Below are 20,081 nucleotides of genomic sequence, written 5' to 3' on the forward strand. Positions count from 1 at the left end.
CATACAAGATCCATAAATACACTCGTATATATACTGGTATATATTCCTGCAGCTTGTTTGAACTTGGGGGCCGACAGAAATACCGTCCCTTATAACTTCAAACGAATGCAACAGGAGCCAATAAACTTATAAATAAAACTAAATAGAAAATAACCACATATGTCACTTGGTTTATTTTGACTGTCGCACATGGAATTTTTTTTGCATCCTGCAATCGGCTCACAAACGCACCCTCTCGGACAAACGCTCCGAGTATGAGGTTTGTTCATGTGACAGTTGAGCAGCTCTGTCATGCATTCAAGCCCGCGTGTGTCTAATCTGCTCGTATTTGAATGCCTCCATACATGTGTGGGACTTTGCATACGTCTTATTCATTGCGGCGTACGGGATGAGTGCCACAGAGGGGACACTGGGCAGGCGTTATTTAATCCCTGTGTTTGTGGGCTTTGGCTGGGTGCCATGCCACATTACCTCCCACAGAGAGAGGACTTCAAAGAAGGTTCGGGGGCTCTCTTATCCCCGAGTGGAGCCACTGAATCTTCTGCCTGTTAAAATAAACTCCAGTTATGGGGGCACGTCCTAATTAGCTCCAAAAGCCATCAGTTTGTTTATCTTAAAAACTAGGCTGGCTTATTTTTTTTTGCTGCGTGCACTCTGTGTGACTCACCTCCAGAGCTCATATGAAATAGGCCATTTGGTTTGATAATTCTGTCCAATATTCTTTAGAAGTCCTCAACACTCTGACAGCGAAGACTGACACCTTTTTGCTGTTCTCCACCAAGTACAATTCATAAACCCACACACAGCAGCTCAGACATATAAACCAATGGGTGTATAGCTAATGGAGGATTGCAATGTACATTGTGCACTAATGGTTAACAATATTATTATTGATACTGCCCTATAGTGACAATAAGTATATTGGAATACTGAAATGAGCCTATGAGATGAGCCTCCTGTCAAAAATGTTCGTAGTATCACGGCGATACTCGCATGTAACTTTTTGGAGTGACGTAACTCACAGGATCAAGATCACAGGCAATTTCCACAATCATTAAAAAATGGCGAGAGGGTCCCCAGGTAATTCTAGTCCCACACAAATAGGCCTCATGTTCTTTTAAATAACCTTACAGGAATGTATAAAAAGGGCCATTTCCTACTGGGTCTGAAAAACTAACACAGATGTAATGATGTTAAGGAGCGATAGCATTCATGGAAATCTTTTTCTTTTTTTTTTTTTTTTTAAATACAATGCAGTTTTATTGTGTAATTAAATGTTTATTGTAAAAGTGGAAAAAGACCTCGGGTTTCGCAATAAAAACAAACTAAACTTAAATAACTTCCTCATGGAAACCTTGTGTTATGACTCCCTCCTGCAGTGGGATGGCGGTTTATAAAAGTGTTGTTTCAAGTACACATTTGGTAGGCATTTACACCTGGAATCAACACTTTTTTTTTAATGGAATACAAGGCGGTCCATGAGCTGGACTGGTAATGGTTATGGTACCACCATGAGCAGCCTGGCTGAGCTTTTTCTTTCTTTGTTGCTTCAGTGGATTCTGACCCATATTCTTTTCACAATCTTTTCTGATATTTGTCACAACTCGGACTGGCTCATGCTCACATCCTGCACACCTTTTGCAAACTTACCCTGAACAACTTGACGTTCCATTGACATCAGAAATATCAATGGAAGGTAGATATAAACTCCCACAGCAGGTTACAGGGGGGCGGCTGTGGTTCAGGTGGCGAGTCGAAAAGTCTTTGAGGAAGATGCTGAGCCTCAAATTGCTCTCAGTGAGGAGGCGAGGGTCTTTTCTGTCGGGCTCCGCCACCATCGTTGTGTGTGTGTGTGTGTGTGTGTGTGTGCGCAAGGTTAAAATAAAAGATTTGAAACGCCGTGTAAGCAGTCAATTTACCATTTACAGTTGGAACTGGTATTATAGTGACGTGCCACCCATGTGACTACACAGAGTTTAAAACTGGCCAAATGTTAAACAGGACTTGTACATTTCCAAGTGTACATGCAACGTTGTGTCACTTTAAACTTCTGTAACTGCTAGGTCACCCTGCCCTATGTGCAGGGCTCCCATCATTATACGAGTTACATTACATCGGTGTCTCTGTCAGTTACCTCCAGCACCGCCGCCTTTCCCTCCAGTACCAACTCTCCATCAATGCCGCCATCCTTCCCTCTTCACTGCTCCACATTTAACAGGGTTGAACAAATAGCAGCCTCCATTAACCAGGCATGTCTGGGTCACTTAGTGTCGAAGATCTAAGGGGGTGAGGTACCAATTTTAATCTCCCCCTCGTTCTCTTTAACTATCCATCTCGCTCTCATTTTCTCTCCCTCAGTCGGCAGACGGTGGTTGGGTCTCAACTCTCCGTCGAACCAGCTGTCTCTAAGCCAGGGATTAAATGATTCACTTACCAGCCGTATTTTTAATCCTCGCTGTCGCACTCTCCCTCTCAGATGCGCACACACACACACACACACACACACACACACACACTTTGTTGCTTCACGTAGGGTTCACCAAATTGAATTATATTTGAATTATATCCGAGAGTTAGATATGTGTAATTAAACGTCGGGATTCGGCTACGACTGGTGTTAAAAGCAAGCACATCCCGCAGAATGTATCCTTGCAACAAGTCAGCCATGTGTTCCATTATAAGCACATTAGATGGAAGTACTTGTCTAATGAGGTGATTGAGTGCTTCAGCAGGCGGGGGTGCGTGCCATCTGCTTGCAGAATAGTGGCTTTGAATTCAACCGATTAATATCATTACGTGTCACTCCTTGGCTGTGCGGCGCTGCGATCATTCAGATAATGGATTGATGGTTGAGGTCATGTCGTGATTGAACAACATGTACCCTTTCCAACATGCTTTTCTTTCTCTGGCTCGAGTATTAGGAGACCTGAATTAGTGGATCAGTAATTTGAAATAATTGTAAGTCGAGTCCCCAATGCAGTGTGACAATAATCAGCCTGTTGTCATGAGAAGGTGCACAAATAGCACCACATGTTAAGGTCTTTTCACGTCACTAGCCACAGTTTACTCACAAAAAATACAATGATTGGGTTTAAAATAAGTACGTAAAATGTAAACAACGTAAGCACAGAACACCCGTCGCAAACATCGCTAACGTAACTTCAAAATAATTTAACACCAACAGGAGTCTCAAACGCCGGGTTCCTGGTTGGAAGTTCTGTTTTTGTTTTAACCTCCCAAGACCTGCCGTCAGTAGTGCTTTCACACCACGTTACTTCCTCTAGCGCAGCATATTCACAAGTATGTGTTTTAAATTGCAGTTTGTACAGACTACATGGTGTAAATTGGCACACAGAAAGCGAGCATAGCGTTGTTTTTGCTTGCTAAATGACTTAAAAATTGTTGGGTCATTCATGTCGGGCTGAGATTATAGTAAAATATGGTTCACCGCGGTCTTCCAACCTAATATATTTTCTTGATGAAGTGACAGATAAACATCTAAATATGAGTGATTTTGATGCCAAATGTATTTTGGCTCTCCAGCTTATTCAAAAATGTTTTTCTGTTTGTTTTAAGCCTGAGCCATGTGCTTTTTACTCATTAAATACAGGCTTATGAATGTGCCAGGTCGCTCTTGATTTTCTGTGCCATCCCAAGGGCATTACATGACAAAACTCAGAGTTTGGTGAAGAGGCGTATCAGTCGGAAAAGAAGAAGAAAGAATGGCGGCCCCCTTTGCTGCTGGAGGAAATGAACATACAGATTCTCCGTGGCGTCTTTTTTTCCGACGCTACGTGAAGCAGCGGCCGCTCTGCTGAGCCACAGGACCGCTCCTGTGAAGTACCGATTGCACTGTGAGTAATGTCTGCTAAAGTTTGCTTATGGCACAAACCTACCGGCCTCGGCGTTGTGACAATGTGGCGATCTGAAAGGAGCCTTAACACTTGAGTTGACTCGTCATCCTTCCCTCTAAATCAGCAACACAGCTGTGAATGTGGTGGGCTCATTTCCAGCTCTCCGCCAATCTGTTATCACCCGTGTGTGGCCCCTCCACCGCCTGTGGAAGCCCTGGCGTGCGCCACGACCTGCACTTGCACCGTGGTCAAACTACAGCACGTACTGTTGTACATAAGGCAAAGGGGCTGAGCCGCAACCAACTGCTCTCAACTGAGAATCTGTACAAAGGTAGAGCCAAGAAATAAGCAAGAAAAGGCTCGACTGACCCTTTCCACCTACGAAAGCATCCGCTTCCCCTCTCTGGAAAATGGTACTGTTTTGTCACAGACAGCAATGTCCACCACATCAACGGCTCCTCAACCAATGTGTTCTCTCGCCTGGCTTGTTAGATCAACTGAAACACTGGTATGTAAAGATTATATTCCATTAATTACAACTTCACACCAGAATGGAGCACACAGAAGTTCTGTTTTTAAAGCAAAATTGGAGATTATATTCAGTCTCACGTTCCCATTCCAACAATGAATATGTAGTATGGCCCAGGGTACACGCAAATATAAAATTACCCAATTTGCCATTTTACTCACTGGAGGGCACGGACGATGCAGATACCCGCAGTAGTGTTGGTGATTATTTGCTCTCTAGTGTCCGCTTGTAAAGAGACATAAAAGCATATACGTATCTATAATACCTATAATTTATTAGGTAATGACTGCAATATATCCAATTCTGTGTGTGTGTGTGTGTCTGTGTGTTCTGCTCACACTGAGCTTGCTCTGTACATGGACCCCAGTGTAATGTTTGCTTGATGTGGCAAAGCACACTCCAAACCCGATCTATATTTTCTTTCAGCAAACACATTATCAGAGACTTTAATTCAGAAAGTGAAAGGTTGATAGTTTTTCAGTCTGCCTACATGGCAGACATTGCTATATATATATATATATATATATATATATATATATATATATATATATATATATATATATATATATATATATATATATATATATACACACACACACACACACACACACACACACAAGTTTGGTGTTCATGCCCATTTTACTGATGAGAACAGCAGCAGGTAGGTAAGCGGTGTCTGCCTTTACATAACACGGAAAAAACCCACACACAGATGATAACAACTGTAAATGCACAGACCGCCCCCACAGCTCAACTGGGGTGGCTGTGGCTCAGGGTTACAGTGGGTCGTCCTTTAATCAGAAGGTTCAATCTCAGGTTCCTCTAGGCCATGTCAACGTGTCCTTGACACCCCAGATTGCTCCCACAGCCTGCACCTGTGGTGTATGAATTGGGTTTGAATGATTATTTAGTCCTGATTGGCAGATGGCACCTTGCACGGTAGCCGCTGCCATCAGGGTGTGAATGGGTGAATGACATGTGAAGTGTTAAAAGCGCTTAAAATATCTGCAGGACTGGAAAGGCGCTTTTCAAGTACAAGTGCACTTTCCATTTACCAGTCAGGCAAAACGCCACACTTGATCCGAAATTCTAAGAACGTGCCAAACGATTTGCAATTAGCTTTAGTTAACGCCCCGGTAAGCCAAAGTAGTAGCAGCAGATGTCCATAGCATGTAGATGTCGACACATCTGGCCACTTGGTTTGTCAGAAAGGTACAAAAACTAGACCACTGTTCCTGCTACAGGATGCCTGGGAAATAATAAAAAGAAATCGGCCACAGCAATCACATCATCTGAAGATTGGATCCGGAAAGCAAGTGGCATTAAAGCTCCAGATGAGCACAAAGCATTAAAATATCCCCGCACTGTTAATGCTGCATCAGCTGGAAACTTCGCAACTGATGAATAAAGAATTGGTTTGATTTAAAATTTCATGTACAAGTCTCGCAGCCAAGACAGGAAAAGAGAAGGTCAACTCACTCGAGATGGATGAGGGATGGTGCGCATTTGGAGAGATTGCATTGATGGGTGTGAACTCCAGTTGCCTCCTGGATTGAATTCATAGCATTACACAACTGTAACATCCATAAGTAGTTAGGTAGTACGTAAGAGGACTGCAAGATGCACTCTCCACGATGATGCCTCGGAGCGTAATTTGGCATGCCCACTTGTTTTGCACTTTACGTGACGTTTTTTTTAAAATAAGTTCATTATTTTAAAATCGCACTGAAAGGAAATGAGTGTTTTTGATGAAATAACACTTGAAAGAAACGGTAAACTATGTTTTTCTTCAGTGTGAAATGACATTCAAAACATTTTAGGGTCTTGAGAATTAAAATCAAAAGGACACGTAGATCCTGTTGATGAACGTCGCTTGAGCACTGGCATGAATCATATTGGCCTTTAGCTGAATTTGATCTCACAAGTCAAAAATGGAAGAAGTCCAATCTGTATTACATTTCACAAGAGCTTCGATAAGTGTGATTATTATCATGCACATGAATATTTATGTGAAATGAAGATTTTAAATCAGGCCGGAGTTCCAATACTTTCCAGCATTGCCGTCTGACATTGCCCATAATTACTCCATTGTGTTTGTACCTTTCAGAGCTAAAAGTGCCTTGTCCTCAATTTGCTTCTATTTTACATCCAACTATTTCTTCTATTATTTGAAGTACTGGACTTTGTTTTTTTTCAGAATTTTTTGGGGAAAATATCTTCACTTCGGGAAGCAACTTCTTTAAATAACAATCTAAAATTTAGAAGATCTGCATGTACTTGACACAGTTATATAAAGTGCATTTACCAGAATGTTTTTGTAAAAGTTAATATTCTTCACCGGGTCTATACAAAACATTTCGGTCCCATGCAGGTGTTTTGGTCCTCAAAAGCAAAAGTAAGAACAATCAGTAGAAAGTTTGGTGAGGTGAAATGAACCACTCTATTGTCATCCGCCCCCAAGTCTGCTGTCAAAAAAACATTTCTTATTCTATTTAAATCTGTTACATCAGTCATACACATTTCTAAAATGGGCCTGAGAGACATTCGGAGATAGACTTGCTATTTTTGAGTAGATGAATGATGGAAAGGTGCAAAAAAGACAGATCATGTCTAGACGGGCATTAACACTTTGTGCTGCCACTTTAATTTAATGTAGAGTTTGTGTATCCACAGCAGCACTCTCATCACAATTACAGATGTCAGATTCTGACAATTCTCCTTCCATCTCAATAAGATTTACGTGTTGATGGGTGACACAGATTGACAGAGTGCAGCGCACAGAAATAACGTGACCCACTCTTTCAAAAATGTTTAAAATTCCAAAGCACTTCCAGCAGAATTCAGGTAATACTTAATTGTTGGTAGAATTCATGTGTCGGTGAGACGCGTACAGACGGCTCGTGGAGGTTTCAAGGTTTGCCCAAAACATTTTAGTGAATGTGACGGATGCAAAGTTACTTAGAGAGCACTTGAATCTGTGGCCCTGTCTGTGCAGCTATGAGTTAGACAAACAAGTCTAAAGGTCTACAGTCTTGGCAGCGGCTCTCTGAAGCTGCATATGAGTTACCCGCTTACATCAGCTTGCTGATTTGATCATAAACCAAAGCACAACATAATGTTTTCACCAGATTATGGCAGCTAGATGAAAGGTCGGGGAATCCAATCACAGATCATCCTCTGGGGACAATGGATGCGCACCAAAATCCACAGCAACTCATTCGATAGTTGTTGAGATTAAAAGCAAAAATGTCATTGGGCCACCAGATGAAAAGTCATGGGATTTAGATACATCACTGTGCGAGTGAAAAGTTTGACCCCTGATGGCGCTCGAGGAAAAAGTGATAAGATCACCAAAGTCATTATAATGAATCCTTTCGAAATCTTGAATATCTGTACCAAATTAAATGACAATTGATACTTGTAGCAATATTTCACTTTGAACTATTAAAGTCAACCTGAAGAAAAGTGCGGCGATCTCCAACATCAGACAGATTTATTCTGTGGGGACCGAGAATGCCTGAACACTGTTTCATTGTTATCCATCAAGTAGATAGGAGATTTCAGTCCAAAGTGGTGGGCTAACCGTTGTTGGACATCCCTGATGCCATATAGCGAGCACGTCTAAAAAAGGAAAACAAGTTGATAAGAGTGAACATAGGTTCTCTTTAGTTGTCTCACTCTTTTTATCTTTTCATCATCCCGTTGAAACCCTGGCCACTGGGTTGTGGAGCCTGTTGTTCGGTATCCTTCTGTAGCCGTTTCTCTAAAGCAGATACAACTGCACTCCCATTGGGTCACGACAAAGGCACAGAGCTCATCCATCTTGCTTACCGTCTGCCTTGAACTGATGTATATTCCCAAAGAAAATGGATGCAAGGTGGGGTAAAAATGTTATGTCCCTCCCTATCTCACTTCCTACTTAACCTCTTGCGTCTCTCCGTTGAAACTTTAGACGTGCCACAACGTCGAGGCAATCGGTAGAGCAACACGGCATAGCTGGAAAGATAGCAAATGAAGTGCAACGTGATTGAAATAAAGGGAGATGGTGAATGTTAGCAGCAGTGGCAGCATTTATTATTTGAATTTTTTACCCTTTGAGAAACTTTGCAATATGCAGATTAGACAGCCACAATATCATCACCTACATATTACACATCCAGCAGACACAGGGGGTCATGTTGTGGCCACATGATGAATATAAATTAAACCTTTACTGTATATCTCCTTGTGATTGACAGCCACAGCCATTACACACACATATTGGATCCAATGTTAATAAAGAAATATTGATTCATTTCAGCTTCACAGTTGGGACTTTGAAAATAAATAATCTCAGCAAAAAGAAAATCAATGGCAGCGTCACAATAATATTCATCCAGAAGTTCCAAGAAGTGAACAGTCAGTAGTACTGCGCTGCACTGTCCCTCCAACCATCCTCAGTTATTCTCTTTGTGTCTCTCTGTCCCCTCTAAAGCACACATACCATTAGATGAAAAGGAGGAATGATGCTCCTCTCTCCAATTTTCCTCCCAGCTGGTCCTTCTGACCCATTCTGACACCCTGCTTGGAAGCGTGAATGCAACACACACACTAACACACATGCACGCACGCACACAAACATTCTGTAGGAACATCTCGGATTAAGGGTGACCTGGGGGTCAACATATGTTTTCGGTGTGGTGCACAGCACACGCAGCACCACTGCTATCATACACTCTAACCAGCTGAACACGAGGCAGCAACAAGAACCGGGGGGGCTGTGGAGAATAGTGAGGTCGTTTAATTCAGCGGTCGCCGGTCCCCAATTTTTTTTTGGGCAATGGACCGGCCTTTACTGTAGTATACTCTGCCTTGTTTTTAATCCAGTACACTGAGTTGAAACTGACTTTTAAGTTTAATTTTTGGGGTAACGTAACATGTTACAGCTTAGGTTGCACATGTATCCGGTCATTTTCCAAAATAAAACATTTCCAACCTTTTTCTTTTCATTAATTCTTTCTTGCCCGGGACCCAGGGACCCACATGCGGGTACCTGGTTTGGGACCGCTGGTTTATTTAATAAAAAACATTGCTTGCACTTCTTCTGTACACTTGAACACGAGGGTCGGTGTGACTTGTTGACCTTTTTTGTTTTTCCAGACTGAGCAAGGTAGTGAAACAAGCTCCATTCTGAGAAGAGGAACGGGAGATTGATTGGGATTAAATCCTCTGCTTTACTATCATAGTATTGTGTTTGTAAAACTAAGCACACAAACAGATGCTGGACTCTGTTCATAAGTAGAATTAGGAGAATGTAGGATTAAATTATTTAGCGTGGCACCAAGCAATAGAGGCAAACAAATCGCCTACTCAAATAGACTCAAATAGTTGTGTTTTTTAATTATTTAATTTACTTAGTTGTGTCGGGCAGTCAAAATAGTCACACTAGCTATTGTTTTTACTGGCTCTCTTGCATGACATGCTTTTGGATCTTCAAGAACCCAAAGAAAATGGACATACATTTCAACCATATTATGCAAATTGTCTCAATTTTCTCACAAGAAAAAAGTGTCAGGCACTCCTGTGGCATGACAGCAATGCGTACACAAGACAAAAACAAATGCAGGTAATGATACAAAGTGGATTGTTGTTGGACATACATTAAGAGTTAAGAAATTGCAAATGGAAAATCTTTGCAACGGGGCGTCATGTCTGTAGATGATGGAGACATCCCCTCGCTCTCATGCTGCAGATTCAACCTTTTATTTTTTTTAAACAACCTCTGTGCTTTGAACTCATGTGCTATGTGGGGAAAGTGGGCTGATCGTTGCTCGCAAGAGAACTGCAGTCAGCTGCAAGCTGTTTAATCACACATGTGCTCTGGCTCTCTGGCTGGCTGCAGAGTCCAGTTCATCTATCTTTGACGAGAGAGAGTCTCTCTCGTCCCGTTAGCTAACAGGTGGAAACGCATCACAGCAAAACGAATGATATCGAGGCTCGGGCGTAATTCTCGTTTTTCTTTGGGTGTGATCAGACACGTTTTATAAGGCTCTGCAGCCCATCCCTGTTTTATTACCCCGCCCCTCCCCCCCCTTTGCTATTGCTTGTACCCCTTTACCGAGGAGGTGAAAGTCGTGTCTACAGGTGAGAGTTAATCCTTCATTTCTTCAGGAAATGGTGTTTGCTTTTAAAACTCTGCCGAGGGGTTCCAGTTCTGATGAGCTCCTCAGTCAAACACACAGGCTGTCATTGGCCGCCTGTTATATCATTCCAGTTCAATGCTTATAAGTATACGATTCCTCCGAATAAGCCAGCGATATGAAATGGAAAGCCGCTCAAACTGCTTCGGAGAGTGATAGCATCGCCGCCGCTATTGCACACACTCCCTGGGTGTTACGGTGAAATCTCCTCGGCTGAGCGCAGAGGTTTTGGGTTGATGGATGTGACACAGAAGGGGAGGGATTCTTTATAGACTTTTTGCAGCCTAAAGCTTTGATGCTTTTCAGAACAGTCTTTCAACCTTTTTTTTTATGCCGACTGTGTATTTGTTTGAATGTACATATATTTGTGTGTGCGATTTTGCTTATAATATAATACAATGTACACTATCTGGGCCTGCATTTATCTCACTGCTATAATACATTTTAGAGTCAAGTGAAATATAAAAACAAGAATGAAAAGTATTATTCATACTTCGAGTGATGCACAGAGAGGGTTTTGCTCATTGGGAGCGTTTGTGTAGACAGAGGCGACACTGGTGTGACACTTATTTACATATGAAGGAATATGTAAAGATGAGATTGTTTTAGATTACTATTGCAGCTGCTGCTTTCTTGTAAACCGTTAAATCTGAATGCCCTTTGGATATGTTATACATGCTACACCACCTTCCTGCATATATCAGGAATCTGTTAAGCGGTCTTGGATTATGTTTGCTTTCCTTGCATCTTTTTTGTCTGCACCTTTCCACATATTTTTCTTTTGCTGGTGTATCTCCTCATCCAGCAACCGACTTCCTCCAGTTTGGCCATTCCTTTCGTCGTTCCATCCCTATTGCATCCCTAACCACCCTGCCGTGGGTTTGATGCCGTTCAACAAGTCGGCGGTTGATGAGAGTACCGCTCGCAGAAACGCAGCAAACGGAGGCGGCAGAAGAAGGTTGATGTTCCAACATCATTTAAATTACTTAAAGAATGAGCTTTGCAAATGTTTCATGAGGAAGGATGGAAGACATCAAGGAAGTTATGAATGTAAAGTAGTTTGTTTACAAGAAGAACTTCACAGGACACCTTTAATTGCTTCCAACGACAGTCGAAATTCCACACAAATAACACAAAGTGCTCAAAATTCCAAATGCTTTGCCCACAGACGCACTGAATCAATGTATGGACTTTTAAAAGAAGCCAAAATGGGACAGAAGTAAGTTAAATCCCTCTTTTAATATGCTCCCGTCCGAGCGTACAGGCGATTAGTCGTCTGATCACTTGGAAGCTGCTCCTAAAGATCTCTCATTAGGCTGGAAGGAGCCAGTCGTTTGATACGTCTCCAAAAAACGCCTTCATTCCCCTCCGTCTGGTCGCGAGTCTCCTGTGAAGTGCTGCTACTTTGTATTACTACTTCCCTGCTTCATAACCTTTCAACAGACAGGGGAGTAAAGGTCTGCCTTCATCCCCGAGGCGTTGCAGAACAATGTAAACACTGAGCAGCGGCCACCGCTACTTCATCGGGCTCGGAGAGACAGTGAGGTCGCCGGGTTAAACGTCCCTCGATGACTCATTCCCCGTCAATAAGGCCGAGGTTGAAGGGACTCCGCAGCTGCTCATCGGAGACAAACAGAGGAGGGTTTTGTCAGAGCAGCGAGGAGGATGAAACTGATTTGAGCTTCATATAGAGACCGAAGGGATGGCAGGGTGAACTTTGACCTGTAGGGGGAAGAGAGTTCGTCCCCCCCCCCTGACAGGATGTGTTACATGATGTCGGAGTGACTTTAATAAGAAACAGGAGGATGAGGGAGTTGAGTAAAAAATAAAAAAAACTGCTGTTTTTAGGCAATTTTCATCTCAACTTCTTTGTCTTTCTGTCACGCTGTCCACGCTATTGTTTCTTTCTTCGATGGTGTCACTCTATTAGGACATCTGACCCGGCCTGTGGTAATATGACGCATTGCCCAACCGGACAGGGACAAAGGCCGTGTGTCCGTGGAGAGAAATGGAAGTCAAAAATTAGAATATCGGCAGAAAAAGAATGAAGGGAGCGAAGGAGAAATGAAACCAAACCAGAAATGTTTTTGTAGCCGTGTACCTGAAGTCCTCACTGTACAATGCGATTACAGCGACCAGGCCTCACACATTTCAAAGCAAACACATTTTATTTCACAGATAATGTGGCACGAAATGGAACAAACAGAACCTTGGATGATTTAATACCCGTTGACAATTTGTCTGAGCGCATAACAGGCTGAAAATGTGTACATGTGTATGTAAGAACTATTTAATTATAGCAGGACTAAACTGAGAATCGTGTATGGATTGATTTTCACCTCCCTTTTTTATATAGAAGTGTGAATGAAATGCAAACTGGATTAGTTGTTTACTGGAGCGGAGAGCTTTGGAGCTTTATCAAAGACTTCTGGATTGTGTTATATACACTCTGGATAAAAGACACTCCTCGCCTTGCATATTATGGGATGCTTAACCGCGTGACACTTGTACAGACGACTGCATTAGTTTAGTGGCGGTCTCCTCTAATGCAGTGGTTCCTAACCTTTTATGGCTTTCCACTTTTAAGCAAAACTACTCTCAGCCTCCTGTCGTTGGTTGCGTAATGTCAAAATAAAGGAGAAAATAATTATTTCTCACTGGAACTTGGAGATCCTCTTGTGATCCTTCACTTTTTGTATTATCTTGCACCCCAAAAAAGGTGCCAAGGCTCTTTGAGCCCTGAGTGTAATAGAACGTTTTTAATACTGCATATTTGTACAGTATGTGTCCGTGTTGTAAATCCACCTCGTGAAAAGTAGTGTATAATTAAAGTGTGCCGTTCTTAGTGAAGCAGTCTGAGTGTTGGGGAATATAATTATGTCACTTAAACTCAAACTTAAGAAGTATGCAGAGGTACGGGGAACATAATTATGTTACACTATCATTATCCGTTTGCTGTGTTTCTTTCTTACTTCTCTTTTACTTCTTCTCTCACTAATCAGTTTGTAGTATGCGTAAGAGTCTACCTCCGAGAAGTGGTTTGATTCGTAATATTAATAATTGTGATTTGTGTGAAGAGACAAAAAAGGAACAGATGCGGTGACACCGGGGAAAAATAAATTAGATTATTTTCAGGTTATTAAAACACTAATATTCCAATGTGATTAACAAAAAAGAATGGTTGTGCGCGTGTTTATGTATTCCACATTCACTCATCTTTGCAGAGGTTCCTCCGTGTGCTGCCTCATTTCAAAATGAGAACAACTTGGAGGAGATCAAAGTGTCTCATTAAGAGGCAGACACAAATCCCAACCACACTTTGAACGCACTCTGCACTCACTGTGCGTTTCCAACCGAATGGAAATCCCTCAGCAAATATATAAACACTGAGCACGATGCTGGTTGTGTTCTCAACACAGGCGTATTACTGTCGTCCTAATAGCGATCGCTCCGGTGGCAGTTGAGTCGTATCCAGTACGACATGGACGGTGTGTCCCTGCGTCTGCCGTCTTTACGTCCATGTCTACCTCGCCCGACACTCAGTCACAGTCCTCGTTCCCGTCTGCGATCTTCCTTTTGTCCGTCCGACTCCTGCGAGCGATGAAGAGGACCAGCTGACAAGATCCGCTTTATGTTTCCGTCTCTCAACGGCTGCCTTCACTCAATCCCCTTTTATCCAGCTGTGGCTGGAATAGAAAGGCAGACTGTCTTTGCGGTTCACGTTCTCAGCATTTTTGAGCCGTGCGGCCAGCGGGAAGACATTGACGGAGAAGATGACCCCAGTCGATGAGATAAATACACAATTAAATCATGATGAATATGTGCCAATTTTGGCGGCCAACTCCGATTAGAGAACAATGCTGATTTGTGCTCCTTATAAATCCACTTGATCTTTCTGAATGATGCTGTAGAATGTGTGTTTTTTTCCTTTTTTTTTATTTCTGTGTGGGTACCAAATCACTAATGTATTGGTTGATAATGAAAAATATATTTTAATAAATACAGTTAGTGCAAAAGCTGCCACTTTCTCATGCAAGAAAAATAAAGTTTTCTTGAAGCCTTTAAGGTAACACGGGGTGATAAGTTGGTATTCAAACGGTTACTTTGTGGGTGAAGTATTTCTTTTAAGATGGCTGGTCCCTCTCCGCTACCCGGGACTCTTTTCAGTACTCGTAAAGAAGCCAGTCTAAATTGGTGCTTGCACAATAGCTTACAAAGCTTTAACGCTATTCTCAATACCCATCATTTGGGCCAGGATTTTCATCATTAAGCTCTCAAGAACTAGACCCAAATTACTTTTTGTGTTGATCAAACTTTAGAACGGGCTTTAGAACCACTGTCTTGTGAATTGAAACGCTTTTCTCAATCATTTCTCCTCCGATTAATTCCACGTTGGTCCTTTTTCCTCTTTGTGGTAAGTCTACATTAGTGTAAAACCTTGAGTGTTTAGTTCCATTTTGGCTTGAAAATTGGCTGTTTAAAAAAAGTTGGTCTTTTTGGATTTCATATAAAACCGCTTACAATTAGGAAACATGTTTCCACATCGGAGATTAATAGTTACGTGCTCACAGAAACCTATAAAACCAATCTGGTGATATAAACTCCACCAACAACACTGCCCTTATCAATCCAAGTCTCTAAAAGTTGGTGAAAACACACAGCAGGAGGTGCACACATTATAACCCTGTGTGTGTGTGTGTGTGTGTGTGTGTGTGTGCGTTTGTTTTCTTCTTTCTTTATTCAATACTTTCTTTTTTGGTAGATGTTTTTCATGCAGCTCATGCATGACTCTCTCTCTCTCTCTTCGTGTGTGAAATCACACAGTCAGTGGTTTGGTTTGATGTTTACAAGGCTGTACAACAGAAGGCTCCCTTGAGGACGAGCAGATCTTAAGACTCGAGACGCCCTCATCATCAGAGGTCTCCTTCCATCTCCCCGACTGCCTTTTTATTTCACCACCTTCCCTTTTTTTCCATCCCCCCCCCCTCACCTTTTTCTCTCTGCTGTGTTTTGTGGGGTTAAGTTCTGACTTTTTGTTTTGCTTCCACACACACTGACTCACACACTCGTACATGCTGACACTCACACTCACTGAACAGTCACCTTTCTGAGCAGCAAGCAGTCTTGACAGTTAGACAGATGAGTTTAGGAATTTGACAGCGTAGGACGACGACCTCGCTGTGTGTGTACACACACACACACACACACACACAATTGATTCTTATAAACAACCTTGAATGTTGATGATTCTGGAAAAACTCCAGATTATGTCCAATGACAAAGTTTTTTTTTTTTAACATTCAGTGCCAGCCTCTTTTACGTCTTGACCTCCACTCTGGTACTTTCCCGCTTTTGTTAAATAAAGGTCGAACATGTAACGCTGGCATTGGGGCCAAACTTGTGCAAAAATGATGAATGTAAAGACAATTTTCAGGAGGTGCTGCACTGCAGATACTTGCCTTGAAATCTGGTACATTCATGGTGCCCAGAGGATGAATCCCGTATTGTTTTAGGTGGACTCTTGACCTTTCCATATTCAAGTTTATAAAGGTTTTTTTTTCTGAAATGTCTTAATGGATTGCCATTAAATTTAGAATGCACATTCATGACCTCCCTGAGGATGAATCATACCGATTATTGTTCTAACTTTTGACCAACAGCAGAGTTCTCTAGTTTACGACCAATAGGTTCTTTTCGCAGCCGCCCTTTAGACATGTCATTGCAGGGTAAGCACAGGCGTAATTAATAGCATCAGTCAGGACCCTGGTATTGTGCACACTAAATGAAACGTGACCGTAATGCATTTGATCGCCTGCGTTTGCCCTGCTCTGACACGTCCCATGATCTGCATCATGTGCACAGTGCTCATCGACACAACCTCTGATCTGGCGAGCATATCCAGCCTTAGTTCTACCCACGTGGCATCTGGAATCAAATTGGGACCCGCAATGACGCACATATTCTGTTATACAGAGAATGTTATATGAACGCAGTAAACACTGCTTAGTTTAGCAAAAACAAGAAGTGGTTAGAAGTGAGAGGGCTGTTTTTTTTATACATTTCTTGTACCAAGCGGTAATGTGTCAAAGACAATTATCCCTCTGTTTACCGCTGCTTTCTTTTCTGACACCAGCAACTCCTTTTTAAGTTGTTTTGCCAGATGTTTACTCGTTTGTCGTATCGGCTTTTTTCTGGTTCCGTTCCACTTGGACAAGACACCGGAGGAAACTTTTGTGCCGAGCACAGCAGAGCGGCTGAAACACGACAGATTACGACTGTACAGAGCAGCGATTTGATTGTTCAGGGGAAGGAGGGGAAAAAAAAGCTGGCGGAGCATGTTTTTTTATAAACATGCCTCTCATTTGAGGATACAAGAATATGGGTAATAACTTGAGTGTTACACATTATTTTGGGGCCATGGTTTTCTGTGTCGGCTCATCTTAATAATGCATGATTAAAGAAGACCGTCTCAGCCACAGGCGTCGGCACCCTCGCGCTGCAGTTAATCGCAGATTTTGAGAGAAATACTCAAACGGGGTGGTTTCAGTCATGTCGTCACACACACACACACACACACACACACACAGACACACACACACACACAGTCTGCATGATAGCAAGATGTTTCCCATCTCTTTTCGCTCTCCATTTCCTCTTTTCTAATTATTCTTTTGTAATCGAACGCGGCTGTCTGTGTCATATATTTTACAACCGAAAACATTGGTTCCAAGGATTCTGGGCATCCAACACGCCATCTTAAAATGAACACATGCAGCAGCTTGACGCGCTAATTGTTGCAATGCATGCTACATACTGTGTACTGTAAATGTCACTCTGTTGTCTTTAAGAAAAGAGCTTATACTATTTACACCCGGTCTAATTATACTATTATATTACCTGTTTTTTTTGTTTTTAAATGCTGCCACTCCACTCAAGCTGTAAGATTTATGATAATTACCTACTACTTTCTCTTGTCCCATTTGGTATATCCATAAATGTTGGAAAACATTTCCGGGCCTCTGTCTGATTTTGCCTTTCTTTTTGCAGCTTTAAAAGCGTCAAACACAACATTTTTGATTGACGCTATCTTCGTGGATTCAGCACCAACGTGTGGGCAAACATTGTGGAGTTGTAGTCAAAAAGGTCCCCCAAGGCATACAATACAAGCCTAGTGTGGTAGTGTTGTATATTCTATCATGTGTTCATTTGCATTTGTGTGACACACATAGTGGGTTCTCTGGATGTGCAGACCCGAGCTGCTGCATCCGTATTGTTCTTTTCTGGAAATCATGTATAAATATCGTACAATATATTGTTCAGCAGCAGCAGGGTTGTGAGGTGAAATGTATAGCAGCTGCAGGGGGAGCTTTCTGTAGCTGACCCTGTGCTGCTGCGTTTGCCCTAAAGACGGGAAGAGACTCACATGGACGTTTTTTTACAACAGGGATCAATATAGCCTGATATCTTAATTTTTTTCTTCTTCTTTACATCGTGCCAAAACATTCAGCATGCTGGCACTGAAAAGAGGGTTGTGTGGCTTGTGAACCTTTATTAAGTGCTTTGCTAGAACCCACAGCTCAGCAGAACCTGTCCCTCAATCCCATTTCCTTTGAACCAGACCCCACAAACACGTGTCGACTGAATCGAGCCGAGCTTTTGTTGCTGTTCAGACTCCAGAATCAGCCATTTATTTTTATCCACCCTGTTTACTACCACATTGTGTTCCATCGTTATTTTATTTTATGTTTTTTTTCTCCTTATGTTTCTAACATTTTAACTGCTGTGCTGGCTATGTGCTAATAAACTTATAGTGTGTCTCTCAGTATTCAGTATGTCGATCATCTGCCCTTGGACCCGGGTTTTAAGCAGCTCGATAGTTGCTTAAGGTTTTATTAAGAGAGGTCCGTGTCGGTGACATTTATCAGGACATCATAGTAAAAGATGGTTTTGTATATAAACACGGAGTAGTTATGTGGTGCACATTAAATATATTATAAGTCAATACTGAAACCTAACTCGGGAAACATCAAGTTTATTGCCTCAGTCGTTATTCAGACACACATTCTTAGCCCTCTGCTAAAATAAAGAGAGTATATTAGGCAACCAAAGGAAAGAGCCTAATCACCAATCAGCCAAGTTGTGAAAACCTTTGACGCAACTTAATATCTGTTCATATGATGATATGTTTTGCATTTTGCAAAAGCATTCCAACAGGACTCAATATACGTGGGAGTATTTTATGTGATGAATATGGCAAAAAGCACAGGTGCAAATAATGAAATGAAGGATCTCAGAGGGACCGCTAAATAGAACTGAGCCACATACACAACTCAAGTTGTTGTGGCGCTGCACCTGTTGACCTGCTCGTTAACTGGTTCATGCAGCAAAAGTGAGCTGCGGTCGATAAGATGCTTTCCGTCTGCCCGCCACGAACCGCTGTCATGCTGGACTGCAGAGCCTTGCAGCTCCCCACCCCCCCGCTGCTGCACGGAGACACGGAGCGCTGGGTGCTTGTTTATCCAAAGGCCATTAACATGGAAGGTGTCACATTTCCTAAATTGCACCGATTTCGCCGCTGCACTCCCGCGAGTCTCCAGCAACACAACCGTCATGTGTGGATTCGATCGGATGAGCGCTTCTCGAGATATGCGGAACACACACACACAGAAAGATTCATTGCACTATAGTTAGATGTGTACAAATGTTTCCGGTCAAACAAAAAACTCTCACATAACCTAAACGTGTGTATGCACATATATATCCGCACTATCCGCAGACAGTAAACACGAACAGGTGTCAGACCCTCTCAGAGGCGTTGGGATACTTGGAGTGCCTGAAATGCTTGCCGTGACTCTTGAACTCTGTCTACTGTTTCCCCTCCAGGACTGGCTGAGTAAGTTTGGCTACCTCCCGCCCCCTGACCCAGTGACTGGTCAGCTTCAGACCAAGGAGGCGCTGACGAAGGCCATCAAAGCCATGCAGAAGTACGGCGGGCTGAAGGAGACCGGAGTCTTGGGTATGTGGCCGTGTGTGATGGCGCTGAAACGGGAGGATTATGTCGGCACTTTGGATGGATGGAGGCACGGCGTGTGCATGTCACTTCCTGACTACCGTGTGAGGGAGTGACTTTAGAAGTGTACCTGGGGAAGAAAATATAAAGTGCACCCTTCAGTGGAATGCCATCCAAGCAACACACAGACAGAATATGGCTTTAGACACTGGCAGTTGGAGTCGATCATTCTGACAAAACAACCCATCGAACATTAGACGGCTAAAATGTATTTCAGCTCTTTTGTATTGGATTGCATAAGATGCCCACAGATGCCCACACCCCCTTTTTGAAACACTTTGTGAAGATAAATCTCACTTGATGTCACACACACGCATGCACACAGTGGAGTGACAGTACCGCATGCTTTGTGATTGATGATCATAGTGTATGTACAGCAGCGTATTGATTAGTATACCATCTTCTATTCTCTCTTATACATCATTTCTCGCATATACAGTATGTTGTCA

General features: G+C 42.4%; 1 protein-coding gene across 2 annotated transcripts in view; it reads left to right on the top strand.

Moving 5' to 3' along the window:
* Window positions 1–20,081, top strand: part of mmp17a (matrix metallopeptidase 17a) — a 63,366-nt gene that overhangs the window by 16,069 nt on the left and 27,216 nt on the right. For both annotated transcript variants that reach the window (XM_068574794.1, XM_068574795.1), the window contains exon 2: window positions 19,446–19,578. In XM_068574794.1, coding sequence (XP_068430895.1) covers window positions 19,446–19,578 — 133 coding nt within the window. The remainder of the gene's footprint in view (window positions 1–19,445; window positions 19,579–20,081) is intronic.

The sequence above is a fragment of the Clinocottus analis genome, unplaced genomic scaffold, assembly GCF_023055335.1.
Source record: "Clinocottus analis isolate CAN_PGR_092001 unplaced genomic scaffold, fCliAna1.0.p SCAF_13, whole genome shotgun sequence".
NCBI classification, from domain to species: domain Eukaryota; kingdom Metazoa; phylum Chordata; class Actinopteri; order Perciformes; family Cottidae; genus Clinocottus; species Clinocottus analis.